Source organism: Camarhynchus parvulus, chromosome Z, assembly GCF_901933205.1.
Source record: "Camarhynchus parvulus chromosome Z, STF_HiC, whole genome shotgun sequence".
In the NCBI taxonomy this organism is placed as follows: domain Eukaryota; kingdom Metazoa; phylum Chordata; class Aves; order Passeriformes; family Thraupidae; genus Camarhynchus; species Camarhynchus parvulus.
This window is the reverse complement of record NC_044601.1, coordinates 25,288,496-25,311,368: the sequence shown is the minus strand read 5'-3', so window position 1 is coordinate 25,311,368 and position 22,873 is coordinate 25,288,496. Positions and strand designations below refer to the sequence as shown.

At 40.0% G+C, this 22,873-nt stretch overlaps 1 protein-coding gene across 8 annotated transcripts in view; it reads right to left on the bottom strand.

Moving 5' to 3' along the window:
* FAM172A (family with sequence similarity 172 member A) overlaps positions 1–22,873 on the bottom strand; it is a 257,531-nt gene that overhangs the window by 207,082 nt on the left and 27,576 nt on the right. For all 8 annotated transcript variants that reach the window (XM_030968383.1, XM_030968376.1, XM_030968378.1 and 5 more), the window contains one exon: positions 21,588–21,688. In XM_030968383.1, coding sequence (XP_030824243.1) covers positions 21,588–21,688 — 101 coding nt within the window. The remainder of the gene's footprint in view (positions 1–21,587; positions 21,689–22,873) is intronic.

Genomic DNA, 22,873 nt, shown 5'->3' with positions numbered 1-22,873 from the left:
ACAAACATCAAAAAAAAACAGCATGGCATTCATGAGGAAGAGCAAAATTGCAGCTGACCCACTAGTGAACTTTTCCGTAACAGAGATTGCCAGGTATACAGGCAACAGGTCACAACTCAATGACTTGATTAATAACACCTACATCCTAATCCAGAGGAGCTGCTTCAGTACATACCACACCAAAACGCATGCTGGGACTCAGTGAAGTGCACTGAGCCTTGCCCGTCAAGTTCCCCTCCCACGCTGTGCTTTACAACCCAAGTCCTCTAAATTCTTTTCTTCTCTCTCCCACAGATGTGCTCCCACTTCCAAAACTGACCATGGCTACCCACCTGAAGATTACATACACAAATACATACATATACAAATAGAACCACAAGCCTGCTGCAGAGGGAAAATAAGAAAAAAGACCAAGTAAATTACTCAAACCTGCAAAATGTTTTCTCAAGTGAATTCTCAGCTAAAAACATACTAACAATCAGCATAAGCCTGTATGATTTATTGCCTCTCGCTTCTAACCTGGCGTCTATCAGGTGTCATTGGAAATCATAACCATGCAACCAACAGTCATGGATTCACGACAGATGTGAGGAACCCCTAGGCTAGTGCAAACCACAAAGTCCCTTTTCAAGACAATCAAATGCCACATGTCCCCCTCTTTCCCCATATGTGCATCCCTCATGACCAAAATATCAACACGCCTGTCAAATGTCTGGTGTATGGTTAACACATGATAAAGAATAAAACACGTGATACAACAAAGGATAAGGCGCATGAGATTGGTTGACATTACAACCACTCCCATGACAGAGGACAAATTACAAGACCTAGGAGAAATGACGAGGAAGCACAAGCTGTTAACCCAAGCTGTCCACTCCATTGCCTATTCCTACACACTCGTAGCAGATTTTGGGGAAAAAAAGGAAATGGACAGAACTACAGATTAAAGATATCCCTCTGGTGGACCAGATCGAGCTGGATGGATCTGAGATTTCCCACATTATATTCCTCATCTAAAGATACTCAAAACAGAAACAGAAAGCCATCATCACTATTACCACTCTTGCTATCACTTTTCACTGCTCCAAGGATTAAATATGAATGGAGACAGAACTACTCTCTCAAAGTTAAGAATGGCTACTTCCCATAATGAGTGAGATGTGTTGGCAACAACACACTTACTCAGTGGATACAGGCTTCTGCCTCCAAAGATGCCAACTTATGAAAAAACACTCATTAAACACTCTGTCAGATCACTTTTCAATAATTTTTAAAGAGAGTTTAAAGTAAATCAGAGTGAAGAGAGTAAGAGAATCAAGTGACATAATTTTAGTTGTATGTTTTTATGAGTGGCCAGATTTCTCTGAATAATAGAGCTAGTATATTTAAAATTAAGTAGACTCTAGCTAATAAAACATAGCTACATTGGCATTTTCCTTCTTGATCGACTTCTTGGATTTTCCTAAGTCATATCATAAAAGGGGTTAGTACATTATTAGTGTCATTAGTAGTTTACTATTCCTCCAATAACATTCTGAGTTAACTGTATTTTTACCTCAGTTTAATATCCTACATGAACACACATTACAGAAAAAAAGGGGAAAAAATAGAATAAAAATTCTTAGTGGCATTTTTAGTTTAGAAATCACTGAAGTCTGACCATCTCTACCCTCTACAGTATGTCGCTCAGTCATAACTTCCTATACTTGTAGTGAAGAAAAATGCAAGGGTTTGTTTTCCTTTCTTTAGAGATGCAAAACTAATGTGACCTTAGGTTTATTAATCAACTCTCATTCTGTGACAGAACTACACTTAAAATGTGTAACAGCTGAACATCACCAGTTCTCCTGAGAAATCCATGTACAGATGTACAAATAACAGCCTTGCTTATTCTTTTTTCGTGAAGTTGTGTCTTTGACTGAACTTCCTACAGGACACCAAGTGATTAACCATCAGCTCCTCAGACCTCTTAAATTATTTTAAGTATTAATTTACACCCGACATAACATGTTACAATCTTTTGAATCTAAGTTTTTGAAAAATGGTCCTTCCAAGGGCATAAAAAGGATACTATTTTCAAATAATTTATATTCAATGTAAGAGATTAGACTTCTCAGCACTATTAGCCTTTTCCAATAACTTCACAACAGAGTACACAGGCTGGAGGTTTTGTAACTTATCTTAAAAACAAACAAGTATAAAACACTAGAAGCAATGTGATGACAAGTAATGCATTTTGTTATTTTATAAAATTTTTCTCCTCATTGGTAATAGGCATGCCAGTGCAAGAAGAGAAAATAAGCACAAGAGGGAAACAATCCCTGTAACATACAGTTGTCTACCTACAATGTTTTCCTCTTCACAGTGTAAGAGCAATAATGTTCAGTGAAACAAATGCAAAATGAACTCCAACTGACTGCCCTACAGCAAATTTCAAGTGGTAGGACTGACCTGAGGCTTGCTGCTGTGGCTGCCATAGCCATGGTTGAATGAGCTTTATTCTGACCCTGAGGTGACAAACCTGCCAATACAGCCTAATGAGAGATGCAATGAACTTTTTGACATACTGCTCTTTGATAGACTTACCTAAGAACTGGGACAAACAAACAAACAAAACCAAAAAAAAAAAAAAAAAAAACAAAACAAAAAAAAAAAAAAAAAACAAAAAAAAACAACCACCAAAAAAAACCAACAACAAAAAACCCCTCACCATCACCATTCTAGAACAAAAGACCCTAAAAGTTGAATGGACTTTCTAAAACCCCAGTTCACTGTAGGCTAAAAAAGGAAAAAAAAATTAGAGAGAGAGAAACAAAACCAATGGTATTTTAAAAATCCACGAAGACCTCACTTGGATTATAATGTGGCAGAACAATTCAGTAAGATGGAATTGACATTATCTCTATGTGGTTTCTTGTGTTTTCTACTGAAAGCCATTCAATTCAACCTTCATATACAGTTGTGATATTCTGTATTTTGAGCTGACTGATCACAACTAAGATCTCAAGGTCTTTCAAGAGAATTAAATTAAAGACAACAAGGATTTGTCATGAGTGCAGCATATACTGTTGATCTGATTTGACCCAATTTTTCTTTACATGGTCTTTGCTGACACCTGTTGGTTTATGTTTTGTCTTCCTTTTTTTTTTCCTTTTTAAGAGAAGCATCTTTAATTTTAGAAACCACTTGACAATTATTTGGCTTTAGAAATGGCTTAATTATTAAGTCCATCTTATGGAAATTCTCAGTTTTAAAAAAATATACATTTATATGCATATATATGTATCAATACTAAGCAGATAATTCAATCATCTGCACTACAAGCAATTAAACATCAGCAGAAAGCAAGACCCCCTTACCCAAGGTGAGACAAGAAAGATAATGATTAAAAGATTGCAAAAGAAAACAGGAAACTAAAAAAAGCTCTAAAGTTTAACAGCAGAACAAATTTAAATGAAGATTATGAATACAATCCAATATTCCAATCCTATCTGCATAGCTACAACTATCTTATCTCTAAATTTCATAGTAGAGATCAGTTATGAAAAGGGATCTGGAAGAAAGAGCAGTTCTGATTATTCCAACTATTATGGGGAAAAAAAAAAAGTTGTTAAGGTGGTGAGGCAGTGCTACAGTTTCAAAAGCTTAAAAATCCATGCCAAAACCAACTAACATACCAGATTAACATAGTAACATAGTTAAAGCACACCAGCTTTTGTAGTCATGGACAAAAAAACCAGTGATGTGTCATGCATCATCTAATTCTGCCACCTTTCATTGCTCAGCAAAAATAGCCTGATAAATACTCACAGATGGACTGAAGGATTAATTTTATGTAAATCCAGAGCAGAACTCTAAATAACACCTTCTTTTCATAGCAAGATGTCTTCCCCATTTTGCCTCTGTGCTCCAGAATACTAGTGAGTCAAAATAAACAGGATTTACTTACTTTTAACTGAAAAGGACCCCTCTTCTCCAGCCTAAACAACCCCAGCTCCTTCAGAAGCTCCTCACAGGACTTCTGCTGATGCTAAAAATCTTTAGGCATCCATATGCTCCCACAGACCTGTGAACATCTGTGTAGTACAGCTGGTCACTATCTACCTCCTCCTGGATTACAGCACATCTACTCTGCTCCCTGTCCCTGTCTACCAGCTCAGGAGGTTGGTTGTCCTGAGGATAACCAGTTTTACTGTTGAACACTGAAACTAAAGTGTGAAACACACCAGCCTTTTCCTCATCTTTGGTGACTATTTTCATCCCCTAGCATTCCATAAAGAATGGAGTTTTTTTCCTTCATCCTTTTTTAATTAAAATGTTTCTAAAACACTTATTATTCTTTACAGAAGCGGCCACATTAACTTCTAATGATGCTTCTGCCTCTCTAATTTTCTTTCTGCACGACCTAACAACATCCTTTAATACTTCCCGAGTTGCCCACTCCTTTTTCAACCTTCTTTTTTTTCCTTCTGAGTTCCCGTGAAAACTCCCTGCTCAGCCAGGCCACTCTTCTTCCCCACTGGCTTCTCTTTCAGCACATAGGGATGGCCTGCTCCTGCACCTGTAAGATTTATTTCTTGATGTCCACCTCCCTGGACCACTTTGTTTTTAAGGACTGCTTCTCAGGGAACTTTCTGAGTCAATCCCATTAATAGGACAAAGCGTGGCCTCCGGAAATACAGGGTAGAAATTTTGTGGAGGCCCCTCCTTACCTCACCAAGGACACTGAAAACTTTATAATTTTGTGGTTGCTGCATTCAAGATGACCCCCACATCTCCCATCAGCTCCTCTCTGTTTGCAAACATCAGGTCTAGCAGAGCCCCACCCCTGGCAGGCTCACTCACCATCTGTGACAAGAAGCTCTCCTCTGTACACTCCAAGAACCTCTAGACTGCCTCTTTTCCACTGTGTTGAGCTCCCAGCAGATACCTGGCAGGTTAAATGTCCTACAAGAACAAGGGCTGGCAATCTTGAAAAATCCTCCAGCTGCTTATACAATAATTCATCCATCTCTTCATGCTGGTTGGGTGGTCTGTAGGAGACTCCCACCAGGATGTCAGCCTTGTTGGCCTTTCTCTGATTCTTACCCATGGCACTTGATCTTATTGTCATTAATCTCAAGTTTCATGGTGTCCAGAGGCTCCCTAATGTACACAGCTGCCCCTCCACCTCTTCCCCCTCTCCTGTCTCTTGTGAAGAGCTTGTAGCCATCCACTGCAGTGCTCCAGTCCTGCAAGTCATCCCACCACATTTCTGTGATAGTGACTCTGTCATCACTTTCCTGCTGTGCCACGGCTTCCAGCCCCTTGTTTGTAACCCACATTGCATGTGCATCAGTGTACATGCACTTCAGCTGTGCTGCTGATTTCACCACCCTTGGACTCACCTCTGGAGTGCCTGGTTTCATCCCCTTCCCCTTCAAACCTAGTTTAAAGCGTTCTCAATCAGCCCTGCCAACTCATGGGCTAGAATCCTTTTGCCCTTGTTGAACAGATGGAGCCCATCTGACTCAAGCAGGCCTGGTGCTGTAAAAATTCCCCATGGTAGAAAAACCAAAATTCCTCTGATGGCACCAGCCCTTAGGCAGCCATTCAGTGATAGTGTGGGTTTTCCTATTCCTTTTATCATTCATCCCTGCTCCTGAAGGAACTGAGCAGAACCATACCTGTGCTCCTGCCCCACCAACCAATCAATCCAGAGCCCTGATGTCCTTTCAAATGACCTGGTACCCTTCTTGTCGGCCTCATCACTGCCAACCTGGCTGAGCAGCAGTGGGTAATAATCAGAGGGATGAACTAGTTCAGGGAATCTCCTGCTGATATCCCATACCTGGGCCCCAGGAAAGCAGCAGACTTCCCTGTGGAATGGGTCTGGGTGACATAGAGAGCCCTCTGTTCCCCTCAGAAGGTGAACTTTCCACACTACCCTTCTTCTATTCTTAATTTCCTGAGGTTGTTATAGTATATGGTAGAGATAATTCATGCTATTAATGTATAAAATATTGTAAAATCCAAACTATGTCTTTTGACCATCCTGGTTGGGAGTAGTGTCTTATTCATATACATCTAGTTCCTGGACAGTCCTTGAGAAAAACATCGGGTTTTAACGTAAGAATGGAAGTTTCCAGGTCGATAATCGCTGGCTTCCCCGGGTCACCGGGCCCACCTAAGAGTGATTATCGCCAGGCCCACCTAAGAGTGATTATCGCCTTGATGATTACATCTACCAAGATAATCGATGGCACCACCCTGATACATGTGAATACGTGGCTTCCCTGGAGTCGACTGACAACATCGAGACACCTGGACTGAGTCTTTGTCTACCTCTGCACAGGTAAAGCCACGGCGATGCACGTGAAGAGACACAAAGAACATTCTGTCATCTCTGCCTTGGGCAGAATAAACTGTACAAAACCTCGCTGCGCGAGGCAGCATTCCTGAACTGGAGGAGACTCTGACATTTGGAGGTCAGATCCGTGTTCACCCAGCGCCGATCCCGGGCTCGACGCTGACCATTGGCTGTGGTGATTTCGACAACCGAGCTTTGGTCTCACAGACAAATTAATAAATCTTTGCTAAATTTTCTTACAAGTTTGGTTCACGATTTGATCATTTATAACATTGTGATCCATCTGACAGACAAAGTGCACCTGGGAGACTCTCCAGATTTTTTTGTTTACCATCATCTGCCTGAGTCTCTGGACCCAGGGCCTTGTACCTATTCTATAAGGGCACCTGGGAAAATGATGGGGGTCAGGAGGGAATTTTACTACCTCTCTGAGTAGATACCCATTTCCATTGCCCCAGCCCGCTAGGTCTCCTCCTTCTGCCTGATAGTAAGAGGGACGGGGCTCCTCTGGCTCCTGCCAAGCTTCTCTCAGGTTGCAAGGCTGTAACTCTACCAGTCGATTTCTCTTTTTGCTCTCCCTAATACTCCTTAGCCTTTCTACCTCTTGCTTAAGCTCTGCTACCCGACAGAGCAGATCATTCACCAGCTCACACCACGCACAGGTGCCTTTTGCACTTGCCTCTGGTACTGCCCCAGGCTCCCTGCAGCCAGGGATCTGGACAGCTGTGTCCTTCTTGGCAGGTTCTCTTTGGGCTTAGCAGTTTTGCTGGCAGCAGCAGCAGGCTTTTGACCATTTGTAAAAAATTGCTTGGAAAAAAAACCATCCCACAACCAACCAAAAGACACAACCCATCACCCAGAGCCTGTCTGCACCCCTTGTGCTACCCCTGCTCAGGAGAACTGCCCAGAAATTGCTGTGCCACACCCTCACTGACATGCTATGCCCATTTGTCCCTAAAGCCTCTTCTAAATTGCCTGCAAATTGCCTGGAGATCATCCCTTGCTCGACTGAACGCTCTTTTTAATAGTCAGCCAAACAATCTTGGTTTTGCTAAGTAGAAGTATGGCTTCTTCTGCTATTTTTGCTGCTTAGAAATATTTTCCCAACACGGTATTCTTAAAATTATGACTTGCAATGCAGGATCAAGAGCATCTGCACTCCTGAATATTGCAAAGCATCCCAAAAATAAGTTGCTATGATCTAAGGATGTTATGTGTTACTGAATGTAGCCTTTTTTCCAACAAAAATGTAGCCATATTTCCAACAAAATATTAAATGGCACTAAAAATGTTCACTTTCCACTCCTAGTCACCTTATGATTTACTTAATTTGTGTTCTTTTCAGCTATATTAACTCTAGGGTTACAGGCTATTTTTATGTCAAAAATTACTAGCAGTTCATTTTATATGGCAACCAAATAAGTTCCACTTTCTAGACTAACTAACAACATCCTCATTTGGTTTCCTGTGAAGATGGAAAGGTAAGCCCAAGAAACTGAAACTAGAAGACCACTTCACCAAAGAGTGTAACTTTCTAAAAGACAGCTGAAGAAAATAAAAAATATATTTTAATTCTTAGGCTGACTGTGAACTGACATCAGATTTGTCTTACAGAAAGGTAAGTGAATATCATATTACAGATTTACTTTGAAATTACTCAGTCATACAGTATATGTACAAAGGAAGATTTACTTTATTAATTTGAAATATATTATAAAGATATACTTTATTAATTTGCAGCTTTAGCTTACTGATGGAGAACTGATAAAACCTGACTTGCAACTCAGTATGCAAATTGGTAACTTCCAGAAGGTGAATTCAACTTACCTGCTGTGAAAATTATTTGAATTTTATTTACCTACAACCATATACATATGGAAGTATTTATTGCATACTAGACCACTGCAACCAAGAGCACTGAACTATGCTGATATCTGCAAGAATTTATCAGACCTTTTATTTCATGTTTAATCCTTATGTAGTCCTAGCAAAGTAGCATCCAATGGTCTCTGACATTCCCAAAACACTTCAAAAAGAAGTGATGTGACACTGTAAACTTAACAGTAGATCGAAATTCAGGACAAACAAGGGCTCTGTTCCTGGCTGACAACTGCAAGTTATCAAACAAGCTGTTTCCTTCCCTACTACTATAAACTGATTTCAAGGCACGCAACCCTCTTAACATGCACTTTTGCGAAACACAGTAGAATTGAGTAATGGTATACGTACTATCAGGTAATACCTTTTGAAGTGCATCATGACGCATGTCTTGAAAAATCAGTTGGTGGAAGGCAATATGAACTTGGAAACTGAAACTTTCATAGAATTACAGAATAAGCTGAGTTAGAAGGGGTTCATGAGGATCATTGAGTCCAGCTCCTGTTCCTGCACTGGACAGCCCAAAGATTCACACCACGTCCCCAAAAGTGTAGTCCAAATGCTTCCTGAACACGGACAGCCTAAGTGATGTGACCACTTCCCTGAGAAGTGTCACTTCCCTGTTTCAGTGTCCAATGGCCTCTGGGCGAAGAAATTTTTCCTTATCTTTAACCTGTGCCTTCCTAAACCCAGCTTCATGTTGTTACCTTGTGTCCTATCACTGGTACACAAGAATGAAGAGGTCAGTTCTTGCCCTTCTGCTTCCCCCTGTGAGGATGCTGAGGACATGACAAGGTCTTCCCTCAGTCTCCTCCAGGCCAAACAAAGCAAGTGATCTCAGCCACTTCTCATAAGGCTTCCCCTCCAGATTCTTCACCATCCTCATGGCCCTCCTTCAGATTGCTAACAGCTTAATATCTTTTTGATATTATGGTGCCCCAAACTGCACACAATACTCAAGGTGAGACACCCCAGAGCAGAGCAGAGCAGGACAATCCCCTCCTCTGACTTGGTGGCACTGATGGGCCTGATGCCCCCAGCTGCCAGAGCACATTGTTTACTGATATGCAGCATTGCACTAACAAAAAACCCCAAGTCCCTCTCCACAGCACTGCTTCCCAGCCTCTTGTTCCCTAGTCTGTACACACAACCAGGTTTGTCCCACTGAACTAAATAACAGAGGAATTTGGGAATAGGTGGCAGGATCCATACCAACAGGAGCACCTAAAAAGGCATAGCTTTGATATTTAAAGCAGATACACCGTAAATGAAACAAACTCTCACTGAAGGATGAGCTTATTCTGATTTCTTAAAGACCTAAGTATTTTTGAACCTGAAGTGTGCAGACCTTCACACATTTTTCTAGTAAAGACATGCTAAGTAGTCCTGCGTTTGCTTTCCTAGTTGCTCTCTCTTGTGTGCTTACCCTCACGTTAGAAATCACTATTCTAAAGAACACATACTGAAAGCTACATAAGAACACCAGTCCTGACCAAACCTACAAACTCCCTGTAGAGTTTTGGAGCTAGGTGTTGAGACATGCAGTTGTAAGGCCTTCTTAAATGGTCTTCTACTTCACTCAAGAGCAGGAGCTTGAAACTACTTTTCCCATAATTAAAGCTAAGGTCAAAACCCGACAGCATTTAGAAAGCACAGCTGTTTGGTACCAAAAATGGAAAGAATACAGTTGCATATCAAGAGCTTTCAAACATTTCAGAGAGTTTAAATATTATCCTGAAGTGGCATAAAAGTAGACCAACATTCCCTAGAGCAATTAATTCTTTTGGATTTAACTACAGAGCAAGACATTAGAACAATTGTTCTTTCTTCTCTTGGTCTATGTCACATTCTGACTGTACAGTCTTGACATTCAGCATCCTTCCCAGAGGTTAAGGTAACAGCTACAGAGGATTTGTGGTGCTTCTTCTAAAGTTTTCATACAAACTTCACAAAACTTAGTGAAACATTACATATGACCACCTTACAAAACTTGAAAACCAGCAACATTTTCTCCCCTAGAAGTCAGCTTCACAGTCATACTGTAAGTCTAGCTCCATCTACCATGGTTACCTCTAGCACTTCACCAGAGTGAGTTTCATCTAGGATCTCCTTTACACCCAGAAGCTCCACCACTAGAGCAGGCAGATAGACCTGTAGCTATTGTAACAGTTAGGATGTTCCTGCTTGAAGGCACTCTGCATTTTTTTAGCTGACCAGGCTGATATAACTTTGCAACTCAACAAATTATTTCTATTAAAGACTGACACAACTGATACAGCTTTACTGACAGTATCAGTGCTCTGCTAAGTGTTAAAAAAATAACCCCAGAGAAATGAAATGTATAGGTATCTTGTTGAAAATACAGAAAGCATAGAAGTCTTTATCATGCAAAAGAAGAAAATCCTGGGAAAGAACAAGGTTTTCTGGAGTTCTGCAATTGAAAATAAACATATTTTAGAAGAGATGCTTGATCAAGGCAATAAATCTACATATCTGTTTTTCAAAAAACCCATGCAGAAAAAGCAGGAAAATACTTCATCTTTCATGGAGACTTTTAAGATCACTAATGGAAAGTCGACCTAAACATTCACAAGAGAAAGGTGCACCAACTTGCTTCATCACACATACTGACTTGTGTTCTGCCTAAGCACTACCAAAATATATATTTATTTTGGTCACATAGTTGTCAAAAAACATTTTTTTCACCACTCCTTGAACAAAAAACAAGTCAACTAGCTACCATTTTATTTCCTTCTTGTAAAATGTCTGCTTGATTTTGGAGTTTGCTCATTCTTTTAATGGAAACAATTAATAAGTCAAATGATAATTCAACTTCATTCTGCTGAGCAATAAATTTTGTGTTTTTTCCAAACCACAAAAAATAAAAAGAAAGAAATGGATACATACAGGTAGATTAGCTGTACCTTTAATTTCAGCTACATGAAAATGGCTGGTACAAAAGTTAAGAACTGAGAGACTAAACTTTTACATGTAAACCCAGAATGGCAAGAATGGTTCTAATTGAACTAAAGCTGCTGAAGGTTTTATTTTTAAAAAGCTCATGATGAACTCATTGAAACACTCCCCCTATTCCAATTTTTGTCTTCTTTTTAACAATTAGTACCATTCTTTGAATTGCAGCAACTTACAAGTGCTTTATAAACAACCATCTGCCTTATTGTATCTTTTCTGCTTTTCACTGTTTATCAATTTAAAAATGTAAAACACATTTATCAACAACGTAACAAACTCCCATCTGGGTTTATGAGATGCTCATCATTTCTTTCAAAAATCATGCTAACAATAATTATAAAACAATCTCTGAACCTTTCGAGAACTGTCATGTTACTCTGATGAACCAACATACTGCCAATTGCTGCCTGCAAACTAGAAGAGTTCACTGAAGCACATCTGACATAATCATGCCACTAAAAAGTCTTCACAAACACCAGATTTTGAAAGCTGATTTAGCATATGCAAATGAATATACTGCATGTAATGAAGATTCATATTTAAATTTCTGTAGGTACTGTTGAGTAGTCCTGAATCCTAGCTGTCCGTTTACTTAGCTCAGAAAAAAGAAATGCTGAAAATTAACGAACTGTTAAAAGCTCACATCTTCATAAAATTGCAAAGACTGTACACATATTTAATTTAGATTTTTTTCAGCTGCCTCCACTAACTTTCTCTATTATCAGAAACATTGATTCAAAAATGGGAAAAGACTGGAACTTTCTAGAAACTTAGAGCTTAGGAACTAATATTAGAGAGAAATTCAGTATCATGCCCCAATTTTAGTTGCTTTACCTGATTTGTTTAAAGCCTTCTTTGCCATTTTTCTATTTCACACTTACCTAGCAAAAACTGAAAATAATCAAACTAGTATGAAAAAAACCCCTATAACACATAGGGCATGGATTCCTAAAGTATTGCATTTATAACTGCCTTTGCTGTCCATAAAGTGGTAAGTCTCATTTAGGCTCTTCCTTCAGCTGGTACGCTCAAGATTCTCTGTTCCACATTGATTCTTCTCTGTGTTGTAAGAAATGAGATCACATCTTCACATATTTTAAAGATCCTGGCTAATCCCTCTCTTCTGCCTACCTTTATATTTTTGTCCAACCACTGCAACCATGAATGTTTTTTGTGACATTGACTCCACATCAAAATTTTGTTAAAGCAAAAAACCTTCTGCAATATTCACTAGTAGATGGGTGTCCCGGTCTGGCAAGGACAGGGTAAATTTTTGCAGTAGCCTGGAGGGGGCATGGCTGGGACCCAGACTTTATTCTATACCACCTCACATCATTGCTGTGCCATCGGGAGGGGACTCTCTGGTTACAGTACCATGGCTGCCAAGGGATCAGGTCCGGCTCCCTAGTAAACATTTTAATGTAAATCATAATACTACCGCTGTTATTCTATATTTTAAAAAAACAAAACAAAACAAAAAACAGTTGTTACTTTTTTTGCCTGTCACTATTCAATTTCTTCAATAAGCTGTTATATTTTTTCACTTACACCTCATTACTCATATTACTACTCATATTAATTTCCCCTTATTGCTTAAATTAAGAGGAGGTATCTCATTTTAGAGTGTCCCTCTTAAATTATCTTAAACCAAGACAATAATAACTAAATCAGCTACATTTCTGCTTTTCATTACAACAAAACTGTTCTAAAATAAACTTACTTATATATACTTATAAACACTGATGACTCTGTCATTTCACTCAATTCTGTCCCAAGAGGGTCTATTAGCAAGAACCTGCATTACCCTCACCTTCAAGGGCAGGTTGTAATAGAGGGTATTTCAAGGACCCCAAAAGGCCATTGGTAGGCTTTTGGGAGAGCTGCTGTGGAGACAGAGGAAGTCAGATAGCTGAATACTTTGCCTGGTCTCTCAATGGACCCTTCTACTGTGGGACTGCTGAGGGTTGAAGAACAGCAGGTACCAATCACCACCAAAGGAGTGCACCACTGATAGCACCACGTCAGCCAGGACTCTGTGAACCCCAGCCATGAGATGGGTTCTGGAGAACCAGGGAGGGGCCAGCAAGGCTCACTCACCCTTTAGTAATCCCATACGGCCAGTGTGTAAGTGCAGTGGAGAGTGGAGACTGACAGTGAGCTATCATCATCTGGATGAAGTCACACCATCCCTGAGTGGTGCTGTGCCAGGCGTGCTGGAACTTCAGTATGAGCTGGAGTCCAGGACAGCAAAATGGTGCCACCACTGACATCGCAAATGTGTTTTTCTCCATACGTTTAGCCACGAGTGCAGGCCACAGCTTGTTGCCGTCTAGAAGGGCATAAAGTACACCTGGAACTGGATGTGCAAGGGTTGGAAACCCGGGCCCACTATTTGCCTTGGACTGACCCAGACTGCACTGGAAAACAGTGAGGCTCCAGAACACTCACATTGATGACATCACCACATTGCTGGGGAACATAGCAGAGAAAGTCTGTGAGAAAGGGGAGAACAAAATCCTACTAAAGGTTGTTTTTGCTGTGAAGAAAAACACGGTCCAGGGACCTGTCCAGGAAATTTTTTTTTTGGGAGTAAAATGGCAAGATGGACACCATTGGATTCCAATGGACATGGTCTAGCAAGTAGCAGCTATGTCTCTACCAACCATCAAGAAGGGAAACACAGGCTTTCTTAGATGCTGTGGGTTTTTGGAGGATGCATATTGCAGATTACAGTCGGATTGTGAGTCCTCTCTAGCATGTGATCTGGAGGAAGGATGATTTTAGGTGGTATCCTGAATGGCAAGCTTTCGAACAAATCAAACAGGAAATTTTTCATGCAGTAGCTCTGGAGGCAGTCAGAAGAGGAGAGGATGTTGAAAAACATGGTCTACACTACAGTTAGGGAGAATGGTCCTCCATGGAATCTCTGGAAAAGTACCAGAGATGAGGAGGATAAACCCTGGGGTTCTGGAGTTGGGTATACAAAGGATCTGAGGCCCACTACATTACAACTGAAAAAGATCCTGGCAGCTTATCATGGGCCTTGAGCTGCTTCAGAAGTGATGGGCACTGAAGCACAGCCCCTCCTGGCACCCTGACTGCCAGCACTGGGCTGGATGTTCAAAGGCAAAGTCCTGTCCACACAACATGCCACCAATACTATGTGGAGTAAATTGGATAACTCTGATCGCACAGAAAGCTTTAACAGCAAATGTCAGTGCCCAGGGATCTTGGAATTCATCATGAGTCAGCCTGAAGGAAAAGATGTGATTATCATCAGAAGAAGAGGAGGAGGAAGTTACACATGCTGATGAGGCCCCATCATATAATCAGCTACCAGAAAATCAAAAGGAATATGATCTCTTCACTGATGGCTCCTGTTGTATGGCTGGGCTACACTGAAAACAGAAAGCAGCTGTGCATGGTGAGTCACAGAAACTATGGAGGAACAAGGTGCATCAAGTCAGGTCGCAGAGCTGAAAGCCATCCAGCTAGCTTTAGATATTGCTGAATGAGAGAAATGGCCAGTGCTGCACCTCTGCACTGACTTGTGGATGGCAGTAAATGCCCTGCAGGGGTGGCTGGACCAATGGAAAAAGATCAACTGGCAGGACAGAGGTAAACCCATCTGGGCTGAAGAGCTGTGGCAAGACATCACTACTCGGGTAGAGAAGCTGGCTGTAAAAGTATTTCATGTATGCAATACATGCACACAGGAGCTGGGCTACTCAAGAGCATCACAACAATGGACAGGTGGATTGGGCAGCCAAGATTAAACTGCCTCAGGTGGATCTGGACTGGCAGCATAAGGGTGAATTATTGCTGGTTGGTGGGTCCATGATGCCTCAGGCCAGCAGGGAAGAGATGTAACAATACAGATGGGATTGTGGCTTAACTATGGGGTGGACTTAACAACGGACACTATTTCCCAGGTGATCCATAACTGTGTAACATGCACTGTGATCAAGCACACCAAGCAGGTACAGCCCCTGTGGTGTGGTGGATAATGGTCAAAATACAATAGCAGAAGGTTTGGCAGGTTAATTAACTACATTGCCCTCACCCTAACCCTGTGCCTCTCAACACTGCCTGGAACACCAGCTTGGGCCTCAGAAAGCAAGTCCTGTGGCAACATGGCACCCCAGAAAAAATGGAGTTGTACTGATGTGAAGATGATTTTTTGCCTTTTCTTTTATACACCTCTTATATAACTTTCATATATCCTCAATATTTTTAGCACACATACTTGTAATTCCTTATGTCTGATAACTTAACATAGCCCTAGTATTTTGTTAGGCCAGGAGACCAAACATCCTAGAGGCCTCATAGGAGGAGGCTGGAAAACCCTACACTATCTTGGGAAACTAAGGTCTTCTCTAGAACATATCCTGTAAACTAGAAATTTGGCCCATGCAGGGGGGAATTCCTAGAATGGGGGAATATCATGCCATTCATCCAGGCCTTCCATTGGGGCATATTTGTTAGGTATGCTAATTTGTAAGGTTTATAAATCGTACGTGCTATCCTATAGCATGTGTGCTTTGCAGCACACCCCACCTTGATGAAATGGTGCACCACAGCATTCTTATTAAAATACCGAGGTAAAAACCCTTTATCCATCAAGTGTGTCTGGCTCTCAATTTTTTAAGACCAGGAAAAGGCATCAGTACAATGGGACTGGTTCCAAAAATAGCCTCATAGACCTCATGGCCAGAGAGCACAGTATTGAGTGGGTATCATGTTCCCTGTCATGCACCAGCCTCTGGGAAAGTTGAATGATACAAAGAACTATTAAAACCACATTGAAAGCAATGGGTGGTGGAAACTTCAAACACTGGGATCTACATTTATTTGAAGACTACCTGGTTAGTTAACACTACAGGCTCCAATCTAGCTGGCCCTGCCCAATCAAAACCCCCACATACCACAGAAGGGACAGAGTTCCATTGTGCATATGAGTAATCTGTTAGGGGTGCCAGTTTGGATTAGTCGGCCTCCAACAAAGGCAAACCCATCAGTAGGATTGTTTTTATTGAAGGACCTGAGTGCATTTCATGGGTAATACAGATGGATGGGGAAATGTGATGTGTACCTCAAGGAGAGGTGCAATTGTAAATATTTTTTGTGACATTGACTCCACTGTAAAATTTTGCCAAAGCAAAAAGCCTTCTGCAATGTTCATTAGTAGTTGGGGGCCCTGATTCTGGTCAGGACAGGGTTCATTTGCACAGCAGCCAGAGCAGGGGCATCACTAGGACTCCGAGATTATTCTGTACCTCCCACAAACAGGGAAGGGCTCACTTTTGGAGCAAGGGAGCCTGGCTGCATGGATCAGACCTCTACGGTGAGCCTTTTGCATGGAAATCACTCTTTTGCTTTCGTACACTCTTTGCTATTAATATTTTTGCTGTTTCTGCTAATTTTCTTATCTCACTGCTTTTTCCAGCAAATTGTTCTTATGTCAACCCATCATATTTACTTTTTCTGCCCCCAATGCTCTCCATCCTATCACGGGGGAAGAGAGGGAGGGGGAAGGAAGGAAGCAGCACACAGTGCCTCAGTGGAACCACTGAACTGAAGAATACCACTCCTAAACCACCAAAATGGGGCATAACTTGCAGAGAAACAGCACTATCAGAGGAGATCACACAAACCAGAAATTAACCACTTTCAGAAATAAGGACGGGGGGATATTTGAATTAGATGTTTTCACTTTCCCTCTGAAACAGGAGTTTTAGTAAATCTTTTTGCTACCTCCATGGAAGTTCATCCTTATTTGGCTGTAATACAAGACACTGAAAAAATTCAATTCACAGACACCTGTTAAGTATTTGGTATCTCATCTCTGAAGAGCAAAACCTCTTCAACAGGCCAAGCCAAGCAGGCATTCCACAAAGGCAAATGTTCATGAATCCAACAATACATTACATCACTATAAATTTATTTTGTTGATTCAGTAAGTTTTTCTAAATACTAAATAACTAACAGCAAATACATTATAAGAAGTCGAGTATGCAAGCAATTTTGCTCGATCCATAGTGTGAAGCATGTACTTTATATTATATTAAAGTGTCGCTAGCCAGAGAAAATCTGGAATGTTCAATGATAAATTGCAAAGAAACTGAAACTAAGAGTGTAAGGATTTCTACTAATAATCTGCACATTTTATTTGAAACTTGATCCTGAAGCCCTTATTCATAAGATCAGACCTATTGAGTTTATTCACATGAGCTTTGGCTGCAAGATTGGACCTTAAGTACTATCAGGTGCACGTGCAGCCTATCATCAGATTTTGGGTTATTCATGCAAGAAGCTACCCTTTCAAATGCAGACTACTTAATGCTTCCTTCTTCATTAACTTACATGTCCTCTTCTGCTGCTCTATGCTTTCATTTGTGCTATGTAAATAGCCTCTCAGTCATCAAAACAAATAATAATCTTTGCAACCAAGGAGGAAATTAGTAGCAGGTGAATGCTTATTTTTTAAATCATGTTGAGACCAAGCTGTTCTTTAACTTAAAGGAGATCTGGAAATAAAAATCTAATTTTACTCTTAGCCATCTGAATTACGGGTTGTCAAGGTCATAATTTTACATACTTATCCTACACACACTAGTCAAATGTTAACCTTGATGGCAATCTACTTTGTGATGAGCTGGATCTAACACTTGTGAACATACTTTAAAACAGTTTATTTAGTGGAATAAGAATTCTCTGATGACATGAAATTAACTGTATCTTATCATACATGACACCAGGAATTTCTGATCTAAGTGTTCCATTTCTTTGTTTTACGTATATGTTCTACATAAATACAAAATGTATTTATGTATACTGTCACATACTATGGTGACTGCAAAAAACCATCTCAATTCTTTTGCTACCTGCCTACAGACAGGTAGGTCCTTTTGCAGGTCAGAAGGGCTGCAGTTACAAGACATGGCATTAACTTCAATAGGATCACAGCAGAGATATTTATGTCATGGTCCACATTATAATCTACATATTTACAAATCCTCTTTGAATTTTCCAAGACATTGGTAGAGAAGCAAACTGTCAGTTCAGGTACAAGTCTCTTCATCAGTGAAGGCACTTCCAAAAATACTAATGCCAGTGTTCAATGGCCTCCAAGTAATCAACAAATTATAACTGCCTTTAGGCTGTAAGACACATGCAAAGCAACAGACAATATCCACCTTCTGATGCTAGGGATAGTCTGGATACTACATGAGTATGACAGTAGAAAGTCAACAAAAGCCTGCAATAACTAAACTGTAGTCACAAAATTTTTCTCAATCATACTTCAAACTTGCCACAAAGATTAATCATCAGTTCGAAGCAGCTGCAACACTATGTTCTATGCACTTCTGCTGCCATTTTAATTTTTAAAAAGCAAATGGAGAGGCTCTCTACAAAATTCAATGCCACAACAGCATCGCAATAGCAACGACTGAACCAGAATCACAAAATTATTAACAGTTCACTAAATTGTCTATTAACAAAACATATCAAAAGGCTGCAGAAAAAAACTGTGTGCCTGAAATAACTGATCAGTGAATGAAGAATAAAAAGATGTAAGGAGAGGAGATGTAGGCAAACCATTTTGGTTTTTGAAGAACAAATTTCCACACAGTCAGAAAAATGGCAGAATATCACAGACCGTGTATCCATGACTTTTATCAGCAAAAAAACCCCATGGATAACCAAACTGAAATTTATTAATGCTCCAGAAAAGAGAATGATGCTGGTATTATAAGGCCAGGGAGTACACTCACTTCTTAAAATCAATAAACCACATTAAAAACACTCCACAACATACATGCATACATACATATACATATATATGTATGTATACGCACAGTAAAAAAGTTTTCTTTTGAAGGATGTACATATCCTTTAAAAATTAGAAAGCCAGCATGCAATGACTGAGCTAACAACGGAAACACTGAACACGTAAAACAATTTTGTTCAGGGATACAATTTTATGTACTTCATCATCTCACTGGATGGCAAGCCACATAACTGGACCCTAATGCACATTAAAGAACTCCTACAACCAAAGGATGATGTTTCAAAGCAAAGGCCTAAGGCCAGATTTTACTACATCACTTTACAAATCATTTGAGTGACTGCTTCTTAAGCTACCACAGTTTGCTAAACACACCTTCACCTTAGACTACAAAAGAGCTTATCAGAGGGTGATATACCACTCCAGTATTATTCAACGTTCGCATCACTGACCCACTAATTTATGGCACAAATCAAGATTTTATTTATGTGAATAAATGCCAAGGAACAGCATCTTCTGTGTTCCCAAATAACTACATCAAAACCAGACAATGGAGCATCTATAAATTTGTGGCTTGTTGGAACAATTATGTGGTACTGAGCACCTAGTAGAAAAAGACTGAAAGACAAATTAAGGGTTTTTTTCTCTAAAAATGCAAAGTAGACAACTTAGAACAATTCCCTGTCAGATATCTGACCTTAAGCCTTCCTTGTCCTTTACCTACCAATATAAACAAAGTGCACTTTCAAAGATCACTCAAAGTGGAACATGGAGAATGACTATAACTAAGGCAAAATGTACAACACAGATCAGAGATAACAGATCCCTGGTGCCAGACCAAGTGCACCAAAAAATCACAAAAAGCTTTTCACACTACTGTGGGTTGAAATACACACACTTTTCAGATGCACAGAACGTGAAATCTGCCGTGCATTTCCAAATATGCATAGGAAAGTGTGGTGACACAGGAAGCCCATGCTGATCTTTAGAGTCACATCTTGCCCAACTCGCTTATTTTGGAAAATGGGGATATTTGAACAATGCAGACACACAAAAACATCCATACACACAGACCATGCAACAGTATTTTCTCTCAGAAGAAATGTGTATCAAGATACAGCACTAGCCCTTTATTTGGAAAAGTATACAAAGTGAAAAGATATGAGAAGCATCTGCAATAGCCCCACTCACTTTCTACTCCCTGCCACAGCTCTTGGCAAGAATGAGGAGAACAAGGTAAAAAGCAAGCTTCATCAATCCCTGGTAACAAAGCTCTGGCAGGACAAACAGCTGGGCAGTCCCAGCAGAGAGCCCAGGCTGACACAAGCTGAGCAAGCAGGCACAGAGCACTCCCAGAGGGCTGGAGCACCTCTCCCATGAACACAGGCTGAGTGAGTTTGGGCTGCCCATCCCAGAGAACAGACATCACCAGAGAGGCATTACAGTAGCTTCTAGTAAAGGGGCTACAAGAGAGCTGGAGAGGGACTACTGACAAGAACATGGAGAGACAGGACAAAGGGCAATAGCTTCAAACCTAGCAAAAGTGGGTAGGTTTAGATTAGATGTTAGGAAGACATTCTTGACCGTGAGGGTGCTGAGGCACTGGAAGACTGCCCAGAGAAGCTGGGGATGTCCCATCCCTGTCAGCCTTCAAGGTCAGGGCTTCAAATACCCTCATGTAGTAGAAGTTGTCCCTGCCTTTGGCAGGGGGTTGGAACTAGATGACATTTAAGGCCCCTTTCAACTGCAACCCATTTCAGGATTGTATGGATAAGGCACTTTTCTTCCTAAGGCACCATTATGCACAAACAAGCCCTGCTTTCCTGCAGATGGCTATGTATCTGCCTGATGATGTAAAGAAGTGAACTGATTTCTTATTGTGTGCACAGCTTGCGCGCACAGCTTTTATTTTACCTATTAAACTGTAACTCAGCCTGTGAATTTTTCATTTTTACCCTTCTGATTCTCTCCCCTATTCCAAAGTGAGGAGTGAGCAGGTAGTTATGGGGGGCTGAACTGCCTAGGAAGTATCAGTAGCATCCAAATACACCAACAGATAATTAACCAATTCATTTTCAGATTTCTGTTTTATTTAGTGGTTCCTGGTATCTCCTGGTAACATGAGAAAATCAACCAATGCATTTATCTTCAGCCAAAAAGAAAATCGTCACAGCTTTTTAATCCATGAGGTGACTAAGGTTAAAGAAAATACTGCACTGTGTAATCTGACTTATGTAGGTAGATGATATTCTATTATGAAGATACACTAAAGTCAAACAGTAATCTAAATCACACCCTAAGCTATATAGCAAACAATAGAAATTACTGTTAGAGCATTAATATGCAGTAAATCCTGAAATACTTTATATTAAATGACTGGAACCTCACTAAAACTTTATTAATGTATGCAAAACTATTGCATCTACAGAGAAACAGAACAAAATCCATAGCACATGAACACACACACACATATATACATACCCACATATACATCCACATACACACCTACATACACACACATATATTAAATGTGTGCATATATTTAAATGCTACACACAGAGATATACATACATGCAGGCACACACACAAATTACGTACCTCTCCAAGGGCTTCATAGCGCTTTTGGTTCCATCTATGCAAATCTTCACGATAATTAAAAACAAATGGCTCCCCAGTTTTAATGTGTCTTAATTGCCCTTCTGTAAAAGAAACAAAATCATTACAGTTAATATACTTCTTCATTAAAAGTAAGACACACTCAATTGCTGAAAATTTTAAATGAAGTCTACATCTAAAAATCCAGCCATTATGAGTTCCTCCTCATTTCTGGTTATAGGCTTTTTAACAGAAAACAACTGTAGCATAAAAAATTGCACTCCCATTTTATTGTATATACTGCTAGATTAAGCTAAACAGAAATTATGACACTGAAATTGCACACAGATATCAAATGCCAAAGTACTTCACAAGACATATTAACAACTCAACTGCTATGAATTAACAGTGAAACGTAAACATTAGCAGTTAATATTTGATCTGCAGGTGATTGAATTGTAACTACAAATCTTCTAACTCAAAACTAACTGCGTTATAAAGAAATGCAAATACAAAAGGCGCTGGAAGCTGGAAGTAAGGGAAAGATTTATCTTCAAGCTTAACAACTTTCTAAGCTAATCTGAAAAGAACCGTGTCCACAGTTAGGGAAAATATCTTAACTCCAAGATGAAATCAATCCTAGATTTAGGGTACACTGAGACTACAACAGTAGAATAAAGCAGAATGTTTGTTCAGAGCAAAACTACATGCTACTTTTGCTCTCATTGTAATTTCCTGTAGATGGCCTTGTTTATAACCAAAGTTAACAGCAAATCCAATCACTTGTGAAGACATGGACTGTGTTAAAACAATGATAATAATAAAATGGCAACCAGTAGGAAGCCAACTACAAGAACAAATATTTTACCAACAGTGTTTCGGCCTATCAGACAAAACTGGATACTACATGAGTATCTACAAGTATGATCTACACGAGTAACTACAAGTTATGATCTCAGAGCATTGGAAAACTGCAGTATATCAGTGAAACACTAAAAACAGTGATATGTGCCAGGAAACTTTGAAAGCTGAAACAAAGGTTCCTCTGTATTGTTTCCTCTTGGATAGAAAAAAATTACTTGGTTCATGTATTTACAGAACTTTTACACTTTGATTCCTGATGTTTTAAATAAAATGTTTAAGATCTGATGTCTATGTTATGTTATCTGATATCTAACAGTTATGCTTATCTGCTGATTTAACTTTTTTCCAGACCTGCCTTACCTCATGTACTAGATACCACGGAAGTATTTCTCCACAGTTTCCTACCCCTGTGTTGGGTTCAAACA